We start from the raw sequence: 12,371 nt of genomic DNA, 5'->3' as shown, positions 1-12,371 counted from the left end.
GCAAGATAGTTTTGTTAGCAGTGTGTTTGGAAATCACTGGCTTGCAGAAATGTTAAGAATTTAGAAATAAAGCAGTGGAGACAAACTCTTGCAGATACGATTATATATTCAGGTTGCAAAAATAATCTTATGAGAGCCATGAAATTTTGTATTCTTGAGGCAAAGTCTGTTTGGGCTTTTTTTAGTTTTAGGCAATGTCGCGTTTTGAGCACAGAATTAACATTAATCATTATCAAGCTACTAGTACAGGCTTCAGTATTTTAGTTCTTTTGCAAGTGTTGACTACATCTGCTTCATTGTGACTACTCACATGAAACTCAAATATTTGCATCAATGCAGTTTTGAATTGGGGCCATATTTTCTATGTTTTAGCACTGGAAATCCTGTTCACCTGCTATGCTGCAGAAAGTAAGGGTTTTAATTGGTTATGTGCAGTGCCAATACTTTAATTGTTTGGGGGGGGGGGGGGGGTTGTGGCATAAAAAGACTTTGTCTCATGTCCATTAAAGTAATGACAATTTCAAGAGGCCAAGGTGGATTGCAGTCAAAATAATAAAATAAAGACAGGATATTTTATTTTAATCATAATGAAGTGAGATCTTCTTGGTAGGGATTTTATTGCTTCGAAGTTGCTTTATCTATCTACTTATATAAATTGTGTTGTGATCAGGAAGAATGGCTTCACATAGTTAAAATAAAATCCAACATCTGTTAGTTACCAGCTGGTATTTTACCTACAATAGCTAGATCTATTCAAGGCTTTTATGCCCTTTTATGTTTTATGTGGAACCAGTAAGTTTACAGTTCTTTTTTGGGGGGCAAAAATGGCATGGTTTACTCATGTATTTTTGAAAGTTTGCTGCCAAACTCTCCATGAAATTCATTCGGTAATTTTGTTAACTCTTCCCATTCAGAGGCTTGTACTCTGGTGATGACTGACATGAACTCTCCAGGAGACACCATAATTACACGATTTAATTTTTATATTTTAAGGACTCAATAATCTCCTGAAGTTTAAATGTTACTAACACAGGATAAAGGCTGCTTGAGCTTACTATTGCAGTGAGTGTATACCCTGTCTCATGCCTGTGCAGAAGGAATGACAGTCTGTTGCCTACTGATGAGGGAGGGACTTCTGTTCACTTCCCTGTGCTGTGGAGCCCTGGGGTTGTGCTGGGTGTTTGGCACTGCAGAGGGATGCTGGGGGGCCCTCTTGGAATGGGCAAGGGGTGCTTCTGATAGACAACATTTTCCTGGCCCAGACTCCGGGATGATGTTGCCTGTGTGTCAGTGTTCTTCCAGTATCGAAGTGTGCATGTGAGCCTGGTACAGGAAATAAATAAAAGCAGATGTAATCAAGCATTTTTCATTCTTGCCCTCTGTGTGGCAGCTGCCTTTCCCTCTTGACAACATTATCCACTCCTCTGCCAGGCAGCTATTGTTGTTTAAGGGAAGTGTCATACCTACAACCAGTTTTATTAATATTTTGAGCGTTCACTGAAGGTGGTTCTAGATCACCACATCGGCAATAGAAAACTTGTTTAAGAATGTTGGTGTGAATTTGTGTTAACTCACTGAGTCATTATTCATTAGAACTGTTTTGACTTAGTCAATTCCTCAGTACAGCTTACATTTTTTGTTAGAAAAAGATGACACTTTTTCCTACCAAAACCAAAAACCAACCAAACCAAATCAAAAAAACCCAAAACCCAAAAAAGCTTTGAGTGAAACATCCAGCTCTGTTAGTATTTAAACCTAACATTTTCTGTTGAAGGCCTCTAAGCAGGCTGTCATCTTCCCTTGAAAATAAAAATCTTTAGAAAATAAAAATGTGTGCTTTGTGCTTCCTCTGGGATTGTGTATGTTAGTGGGGTCTCTAGTGCCCCTCTCTGAGCAGCAATATCTTGTGCCATTCATTTCCACTGGGGCTGAAAACAAGTAGATGCATGTAGCTTTGGTGATCAGATTCCTTTGTTGTAACACTGCAGTTGTGAAGGGACCAAGAAGTTTGGTAATTAATGTCTTTGTCATAATGAAAATGGCAGTCATTGCACATCTGTAGCACAATAAGATAGGACTGCCTGAGTCCAGAACATGTATGTCGGGTTTTTCAAACCTACATGTTACATGTTCTTGCTGTGGGTAACTTTCATGAAGGAATTGCTTACTGTGTACTTAATGTGTTGCAAGCCATCTGGCAAATGTAAGGAAGTGATGCTCTGGGTTGTAAGAATTAATGTTTCATACAGCAGAGTTAGAAGATAAGGATAAATGGAGCTATTTACACTTCACAGAACTTGTTTACATATCTTCAGAACTGGTATCATCATCTCAGGGCAACATGAAAGGAGACTTTAAAGGCGACTGATAATAAGTACCCCATCAGCAGCAGAGCTGTGTTTTGTTGCTGACGTTAACAGGCAGGCAACTCCACCGGTGCCTGAGCTCCCCAAGGAAAGATGACTCGCACATCATGGGATGACAGGAACTGGGGCCAGCAGTAGCTGGATCAGTGCCTCAATATTGATTACCCCAACCAGAAAACCATTGCAAAATTTATGCTGTTTAATATCATACTTGGTGAACAGTTTTGATTAGGACAGAAGTAAACCAAGTGATTTTGCTGCTCTGGGTGAGGTCATGTTAGGTATTACCTAAATAGTGGGAGGAGGTTACATACAGTAACCTGTTTGTGTTTCATTATACGAATTATCAGCTGCAAAAGTAATGTCTAAACTGTGGCAGGAAAAGAAGTACATACAGTCTGTGACAATTTTAGTTTCTTTCAGTATATGAATGATATTTTTCCATTGCCCATGCTGCTTTAGTGGATTTTAGTTATTACAATGCAGCTTTATTCTGTTGATGAAAAGGACGCAGTTTCAAGATAGTGCTTATTGCATTGTGTCTTCTACAGGAAGAGTAAAATATCTTCAAGTAAAATGCCATGGTCTGAGTATTCTGGACAATAACAATTCAGTTGCAAAGTTGCTTGGGTTCAATGCAGGAAAAGGGCAGAAGAGGAAGCCATTTTTGTTGGTCTTGGTGGCTTAAATTTGCTTTGGGAGAGGACTAGTAAGAGTAAATAAAATTTTGCATGTTAAATGTTACAATTTTAGCTAAAGGAAGCAGTTGGTAGATGAGACGGTTCAACTTGATTTGTTTGTGCCATATACAATGGTTTTGATCCTTTGAACACTGTAAAACTCAAGATTGATCTGGGTTGTCCTACATGAGATTTTATTTTAGCCAGTATTTCCAGTTATAGCCCAATATTTTTTCTAGTTTTAGCCCAATATTTTTAGTAACTTCATTCAGTGGTTAAAGTACCTATTCAGATAACTGTCAATTACATTACAAATACATTACACTACATTAATTATAATTTGAGATTTGAGTTAAATGTTATTTAAATATAAACAAATACCAGATTTTCTTATTTTTGAAAGAGATTTTCTTTGTTGTGTGTTGCAATCTTCTGTCTTATGAAACAGAAGCAAAACTGTTAATATAAAGCTCAGATCGCACTATCAAAAATTTATTTTAAATCAGAGAAGCAGAGATAAGGAGTTTTAAATAAGAATCACTTTTTGTAGTATTCTTTTTGTAAAAGTACTTGTGTAGGCAAAGTTACAGCAAGCAGATGTGTCAGCTGTAAATGGTAGAGAACCGATAAGACAACAGAAATCTGCTCTGTGGGTTTTTTCTCAGAGAATCAGCGTTGCATGATCTGTGTGTTTATAATATGGGTGATCTTTTGTGAAAACACTAGACAAACACATGACATTATCGCAGAGTGAGTGCTTAGGAAACATCTTATCAGATGTCTCAGATCTTCTATAGAAAAAAAAGTCTATAGAGCATTTTGTTGCCAAACATGACATCTAAAAACCATTGTTCAGTTTACAGTATCACAAGATTGACTAAAAGTTACAACATTTTGAAAAATAGTTTGAGGAGCTGAGTTTTGTTTTGTTTTAGAGACTTGAGAATTTTTTAGGGTACAACATACATTTTTGTATTTTTCTCTTTACTGCTTTTCACTGGAACTGGAATGCACAATAAATAAAAGCTGAGGTTTTCAGATAATCATTTAAATCCCACAAGTTAAGTTTGATGGAAAAGTAAATACAGTGAAGCTTACTGTAAAACTGACAGGGCCAGCAAAGATTTACACTTGATCTCTCTGTAGTTTACAGTTAAATTTTGAACAATTCGGTTTTCTGGGACATGAGTTCAAAAGCCTGTGAGCCTGTGCAGCATGACTTCAGGAAAAAAAAGCTGTTCTTTTTCAAATGTTTAGGTCTGTATTTACTTGATTTTTATGACTTTGACAAGCTTTCCACATAGTAAAGTTTTAGTATAGGGTCATGCTGGGAGTGTTCGACAGAGCTACATAAGAATAGAGGGGAATTGTGGTGAATTTGTAAAGTCTCTGAGTACCTGCTGAGAAGACTAAATTTCTGATGTGGAGAAGTGTACCATAGTACGTAATTATACCCATAAAAGCAGTTTTACATGTAGATGGTTCTTCAGTTGCTTCTTTTGTTATAGGAGTATGTGAATTCCTGACATTAAAACCTCATATCTCGGAGAATTTAGGTGAACCACCTTCCTGCTGCCCCAAAAGTGACAGCAAACCGTCTGTTTAATTTCCCCAAACAGTGAACTGGGTATGCATCAGCATCTGTTCTTCTCAGTGCTGATACGTGACACAGGGCACAGTAGATAAAATAGAGCAAGAGAAGGGAATCAGGAAGTCTTGGCTTCCAACACAGCAGCTGTAGGGGCTGGCCAGAACAACTACCACCTATCTTCTAACATTATTAATCCCATTAGAGCAGAAGATGTAGATTAGTTGAATGAAACTCTCACCTTGGCTTTAATACCTAGACTGAATTTTTCTGGTTTGTATTTAGTACTAATTTGGCCTTTCCACAGTTAAAGAAGTACAGAGGGACAGTTGCCATCCTCTCATCACAGGGCTGTCATGCCACTGAGCTTATAAAATGAGAATGTTCTTCAAACAAGTGATTTATTTAGCATATCTTCATCTTATATCATTTGGCCTCATTTTTTTTTCCATATAATTCAGACTGTATGGAATACAAAACTGTTAAATTCCCCATGTTGTGCTGCTCATACTTTATCAATTCTTCACAAATATTGGTGTCTTTTCAGACATTTTTGGGAAAATGTGGTCTAAATAACACAGTGGTTAGTGCCAGTTTTCAAAAGCCTTCATATAACCCTGTCTTTGCCATCGTTACCTACATATTCAGGACAGTCTTTATCCTTCTTGGTTAGGCTTATCTGATGAAAACTTCCATCAGTTTGCCTCTCATGTTTAAGGACCGTGTTCATACTCATGTGACCATACGCATTCTTAGTTTATTTTATCCTTAGTTCACTCATTATCTTGTAGTCATGAAATCCATGGAAACTGTAGTATTCAGCTGTTCTACAAGACAAACCTTGATCTTCCCTCCTGTACTTTTTTGTTTGCTTTACTACGTGTCTGCCACTCTTTCCAGTAAGATATTTTCAGCAAGAATACCCTACAGGTTACAGAACAATCTTCGCTAGTGCTTCATCTTTCAGTTTTATTGTACAGTGTTCTGCAAAAGAATTTTTTTATCTGCATTTTTTTAGCTCAGTCTCCTGTGCATGAATCTTCTCTAAGTGTTGAGTATTTGTGAGTTTTTATGTTAGCATTGTCTCAATTCTTTTTTTTTATTTATAAAGGTAAAATAAAATAGGTTCATAAAAATAGAAGGAAAAGGATTTTATTTCAAAATTAGATACATGTTTCAGTAGGACAGTCTCTAAGGAAATGCAAATCCCACTTCATCCACTGCAATTGTTCAGAGGAAATTGGTTGATGTTGGAAGGTACCTCTGACTGCCATCTGGTCTACCTGCCCTCTTCAACCAGGGCCACTTTGAGCTGGGTGACCAGGACCCTCTCTAGATGGGTTTTTTTAATATCTCTTATGGAGGGAGATGCCAAAATCACCCTGTTCCCATGATTGGTTACCCTCACAGTGAAAAGCTGTTTTATGATGTTCAGTGGGAACCTCTTGTGTGAGCTACAGATAGGTTGAATTATTCTAATAAAAGCTGAGGTCACTGATAGGGCACTTAAGAGGCAGTAGAAGCTGTAAGTACAGGAGTCCTGTTAGGGAAGAGAAGTAGTATTGTCCTGCTGGGAGCATGTTCCTCCTCCCAGAAATTCTAAATTTGCACAAAGTGGAAGCAATGCTCAGCTATATAAGTAGTTTCAAGTGTATAGACTTCTCAGTGTGTATAGCACTGGGAAACTTATGTCTTTAGACTACCATGCATAAAAAATAAGAAATATGTAGACTGATGTGAAATGAGATGAGATATTGCTACACCACTTAATGTTTACTTCAAGAAACAATTTGTAAGCTTCCTTCAAGAATGGTTCAGGGAAAGGCAAGAAAAACCATTGTCAACAACGTACATATAGATGTCTTCTATTTCTTGATGTAAGAATTAATAAGGGGCTTGAAATGATGGGGGTTATTTTTAGAGTCACAGAACCATAGAATATCCTTAGTTGGAGGAGACGCACAAGGATCATCTAAGTCCAGCTTCTGGCCCTGCACCAGACAGCCCCAAGAAGTTGTACACATTGGAACAAACATGAAATATTACAGAAACAGATCTATTATATCCTTTATCATAAACAAGTGGGTTTGCCTGAAAGTTTTTTGCAGTTCCAAGAGTGAGTTGTTGAATTACTTGTAAAAACAGACAAGAATTTGGAAATGGCAGAGAAGTTAAGTGATTTAGAAAAATCACTGGTAAAAAGGATACCTTTTCAGGGAAAACTTGGGCTAAAGAAAATTGCCTTCTTTTGCTGAACAGTTTCAAAGCACAGGATCCCTCAATCAAGCCTAATAAAGAAGTCACTGTCTCCTGTGCATCATTGTGACAGCACTAAAATGAAGTAGACTGTCAAAGAATGTTGAAGATAAATCATATCAGGTCATTGCACTAATGAACAGTTTGGGCCCAAACTCTCGTTAGCTTGTCTGTAGAAAGAGAAAACTGGTAAAACAGGAAAAGGCCATAGGAGAGAAGCTTTTCCCTGATACTGTCTTAAACTTTTATTGTTGAAAGACATACTTTAGCTAATTTCAGACCCATTGAAAAATTAAGTATTTGGTGATTGGGAACCAGGGGATAAGAGTAGAAAGCCCAAATGTGTAAAGCAATAAATACCGAAGTCCTTGGGATAAGAACCTGTAAAAACTGTCAAAAAGCATTGCTTAAGTGACAAAAGACACCCTCTGTTAACTAGAAGCATGGGTGCTATTGGCACTAATCCACATTCATATATGGAAGACATATTTTTAGTTCCTTCTGAAAAGGCAAGTCTTTTCTGTTAATAACATTCATTCTTAGGTTAAAAGCAACTGTTTCCTCTGGGTGCGCTCTCACCCAGATTTCTCAGTCAAAAAATGAAGGTTTCATTTCCAATACTGAATAGTTTTAATATTTATGTTAATCCGTATTTCTTGAAATAAATTTTCAGATAGGGTTGTTTAAGGAAATAATGTAAATAGTTTTAAAAGTTATTAGGAACCCTTTTAAAATATGTATGGATGATGATATGTGTTTCATAAGGACTTTCTGTGGTTTAACTTCTCAAAGTGATCTTGCTAAAGCAGAGCAAAATTTTTACCAGGAAAACATATAACTTTATGTGTATTAATATTAATTTGTTCTTGTGAAACTGACCAAGTTAGTTAATACTGGGAGAAAATTTTGACATGGAGCAATTTCACTCATATTTTCAGCCCTTGTAATGAGACTAGGCCTTCTCCCCTTTTTTCATTTCAAGTAAACTGGTTAAAAAAGAAAGTAGTGAAGTTTTACTAGTGAAATAGTCTCTGCATCTATGTGATTTTTTGATTTTTAGAATGTTAGCATTTGAAAGCTGAATATTATAGTCTTTTAGTGTTTTCTATTTTTTAAGGGAATGGATTTTCAGTAAGTTGACATTCATGTTGAAGTTAATAAAGGAAAAATACAGTTAATGGAAATCTGCAGAAACCAGTTCTCAGCTTGTAATTTTGTTGCAAGAAGCAGAAATTGACAGACAAACCAGATGTATAAGAGTAGCCTGAAGCTAGAAGACTGAACTTAGTTTAGTTTGCTTAGTTTGCTGACGTCTTTAAAGTTTGCATTGACTCTTCTTCATCACTGTGTCATCTGCTTTATATCACCCATGATTATTTTACAGCTAAAAATCTTGTAAGGTTTTACAGAAACTCAGGAAGGAAAAAACCATTTTTTTGAAAAGTACATGATTTTTGGAGCAGTGTCAAGTGATGCTGCAGTGTGTTTCAAAAAGGTCTGATGCTGTGGACCATGTGAGAATCTCTCTCAGTACACTGAAGTGGGTTGTGTTGCTGGTTGGGTTTGGTTTTGTTGCACAGGGCTGGTTCAGTTGCATACACCCATACAGTCAGGTATGGAGTTTGTATTTTGACTCTGTCTCTGTGAGAACTGGAGCTGGTGTTAATTTAAGGAGAGCAGATGTTAATGGTTTTTTTCTCAAGCATTCTGTTGCCCAAATAGGCACCTCTCATCCTGAGAAAAGGCAACAAAAGGCAGTAAATCTGCCCCCTCTGTTATAAAGGGCAACAATAGATTGATTTATGGAGAAAAAGCAGCTGTTAGTCTTAGGTAGCCTGTGTGTGTGAAAACTTGAGTTTTACAGACTGGATATTTCTGCTGTCATTTTTGAGAACAATTTAGTTCTGTCTGAATTATAAGGCAAGGAGAGTCAGAAAATGTTTGTTAGCCTGGATAACACATCACGGTAATGCAGTTGTATAAAATTTAAAGTGTAAGCTGGTTTTCTTTTCAATAGTAGATGTTTAGACCATTATTTCCTAATCTGATTTTCACTGTTCCTTCTGTATGGCCACTATGTTTTGTGTTCTCAGTTAGCATCCCCTCTGCCCACGAACCAGATTCATACTTTGTCTCACGTACACAGATGAGTGTGCAAGTGTGTACCGCTGAGTCTGGGAGTCAGCCAAAAAGTATACGGAAACATGCAACCTGGCAGCAGGAATGAAGACTCTTCAGTACTGCCCTCACAAGCCATAAACACTGAGCAAAATACACAGAATTTTTCCATGAAGTAATACGACTTCCTCATGAATTTTAAAGAGAACTTTACACATTTTAAACAAAAGTAGGAAAAAAAATGTGTAGAACTGTTTGTTAAATAATATACACTGATTTTAGTAACCCTGTTTAAAAATTTGGTTCTCTTTTTAGTTGGTAAAATCTAGATCATTTCTCTTTGTTACTAGGCATACCTTCTGGTCAATCACATTTACAATCTGCAGAGTTTTGATACATATGGAAACTGTTAGGATTAGCAGAAATTCAGTAACAGCATAAAAGTTTAATTTGAATCCCTATATTAAGACTTACTTTCTAATGGACATGAAAGAAAACTGTCTGAGGGCATTTAGTGTGGTCTGCTCAGGTCTTCTGTTTTTCAATTCCACAATGTCATTGCTAATTTGAAAAATGTTGTGTCTACCGTATGACAATGAGAGAGATGCCTTAGGTTCATTATAAACTCATTTCAGCTCTCATGTTGTATAATCTTTCAAACAAGGCATTGGAAACTTCTTGTTAGGCTTTAGCAGTTAGACATGATGTAGTAGTGTGTATGTATGGTGAGTGCAATAGTAATTTCAACAATGTTTGCCTCACTGACACCTGAAATAAAGGTCTTTGAGTATTATTTGGCCCCACAGTTCTTTTTTCTTGACAGAACACTTTAGGCAGTAACTAACGTAAGAGGGGGTTTTTTTGGCAAAAAAATGTCTCTTAAAATGTTATTTATTTTCTTTTTTTTTTTTCTTTTAAGTCTGAACAGCCCAGTCCTGCCAGTTCCAGCTCCAGTTCCAGTTCCAGTTTTACACCATCTCAAAACAACAGACAACAAGGTACCAATAAAGGAAAAGAAATTGAACGGAATGTGTGAAATGAAGGGGCCAATAGAAACAGAATCATGGCATCTCATTACCTCTTTTCTCCTGTGTTTCACTGCCTGAACTGGCCACAGTTTTGATTTAGAGACTTTTCTGCAGTTGTTTTCAGATTTGGCTGTAAGGGCAAAATAAAAGGAGAGAGAGAAACTATGAATCTGAGAAAAGGGTGTGAATATTGGTTGTTTTGAAGGGCTAAATACTTGCCAGTCACTTAACAGATGCTAAAACCGAAAGAGCAGCTCTTTCGGAATTGTCCTTCTGCAGGGTTAGCTGGCATGGCACCTGGCTCTATCTGAAGCCCTGGAAGAGTGTGGTTTCCCATGGGCAGCCAAGAGAATCCCACAGATGTGTTTATGTAGACCCTTTCAAAGGCTGTGATTGTCCCATACTACTGGGAAGAGCATACAGTATTTACTTCAGATACATGTCAGGGAAGGATGATGGTTAGACTTAAAGTTTGCATTTCAGTTTTCTGGCTGATGATTTCAGTTTACTTGAAACTCAGTAAAGAATGCATTTTTTTTCCTGGGGGCTTTGCCAAGGCATGTTTTCTATAAAGAAGTTGATATTCGTTCTCCATGATCTATTAAACTACTTAGTTCCTGGTTGGCTTCTTTCCCTGGTTTAGAAGATTGTACAACTGATACATTCTTAATGAGCTTTTGTTTTGTTCTTTGGATAGGGAGCATTAAAAAAGCAGCCTTTGACTAAAAAAATTTGTTTGGTTTAGCCATTTATATTCTTCAGTGGTAGACTCGATTTAGGGTTATGGCAATACATTAGTACCTCAGACACACTGATTTTAAACAGATTGTCACATGATGCATATCTGTCCTTCTGCCTTTCTGCAGGTGGCTGGTACTGATTTTCTAATGTTTTCTGGCAGTGTTACTCCATGCAAAAGAAAGCAAGAGCTGAAGTGAAGTGTGGTAATGACTGGTTTCAGGCAGTTGATTTTTACCTAAGAGTAAACAGATACACTTCCGGCTGAACCCCCATTTTTGTTCTCATGAAAACCTCCTTAGTGGCGTCACCTGTCCATTATAAGCCAAATGACTTGGATACCCACTTCTGCATCTGTTATCTTTTGCTGGGGAAAAACTTCTTGACTTAGTGGTTTCTTCTGAGCAGATGGTCCCATCCATCTCTTCAGGATCATATGTGACATATCACAGATTGTCTTTCAGTTCTTTATACCTTCTCTAGAATAGATGGGACATTTGTTCTCTGATGTGACCAGCTCTGAAGTTCAAATGGTATATATGTCTTCTCTTTTTTGCCACAGTAAATAGTGGTTCCTGCTTCTTTCTGGGAGTTCCAGAAACCCCAATTAACTAAGCGCGTTCATTGCCCAGGCCATGAATTTGTATATCAAAGGTATAGAGCACCAGACGTAGCATGGCATGTTCACCTTGTATGTTGTGCTCTGGTCAGAAGCCATGCTTTTTCCCTTAACCGGAAGTTACTTGCCAGGTCTGTTGGCTCTTTTTCAGTTGCATTTAGATTCCAGTGCTTACTCAGGTGTCAAAAAACCACAGCATGAACTTCCTTCACCTCTTTTTGCATAAGCAGCAGGCTAACCTCAGATTCCTCAAGTTCTTCTGTCCTTGGGGGGCTTTGATATTTCTCTGTTTCCTTACAAAGAAAACTTGCTTATGGGCAACTCCTAATTTTCAGTTTCGCCTTAACTATTCTGATCTCTTAGGAGGTAGCAACTTCTCAATCCTTTAAAAAGATTGTTATGGAATTTTAAAGTAAGTGTTAGCAAGGAGCAGAAAATTGCTATCCATGCTAGAAAAAAAAAGACCTAAAAATTAATGCTTTGCTGATTGCTAGAAAAGTCTGCTGAAAAGTTAGCTAGCAACGTGCTTTTCAGGCTCCCAGACATGCTCCTCCACTAAGGGAAAACTTGTTTGAATGACAGGTTGTTCAAGGCTTATGGGGCTGTCAGTGATGGATGTCTCTCAGGAGTCCAAGTTTCTTTTTATTACTGCTCCTATAAAAGCCCTTTCCCTCCTTCAAGGGTCAGATGATAACTTATTCAGCCAGACTACAAGTTGTCATATGCAAATAGCTGAGTTTTGTCTGCCTGAGATCCAAACAGGGGCAGAAAATGGAGCACAGCTCAGCTGCTTCTACGTATCAGCAGTGGGTGCATGGACAAGAAGCACTTCCGTGTTGTCACCTGTACAGATGTCTGGTAAACCAGGAATTTGCCCATCAGCACCATTTGGTTGGGTGTGAAACCAGAGAAAAGGTTCAGTGCTCTGAACCTGTCCAAACTGTGCTAATTTACAAAAGTTCTAGTGCAGCATTAGTG

General features: G+C 37.6%; 1 protein-coding gene across 1 annotated transcript in view; it reads left to right on the top strand.

Moving 5' to 3' along the window:
* MLLT3 (MLLT3 super elongation complex subunit) overlaps positions 1-12,371 on the top strand; it is a 119,009-nt gene that overhangs the window by 90,901 nt on the left and 15,737 nt on the right. The window contains exon 7 of the mRNA XM_082300862.1: positions 9,928-10,006. Within this exon, the coding sequence (XP_082156988.1) occupies positions 9,928-10,006 (79 nt within the window). The remainder of the gene's footprint in view (positions 1-9,927; positions 10,007-12,371) is intronic.

The sequence above is a fragment of the Coloeus monedula genome (genome assembly GCF_965178545.1).
Source record: "Coloeus monedula genome assembly, chromosome: Z".
Taxonomy (NCBI): Eukaryota; Metazoa; Chordata; class Aves; order Passeriformes; family Corvidae; genus Coloeus; species Coloeus monedula.
The sequence above is the reverse complement of the archived record's forward strand: the minus strand, read 5'-3'. Positions and strand labels throughout refer to the sequence as shown.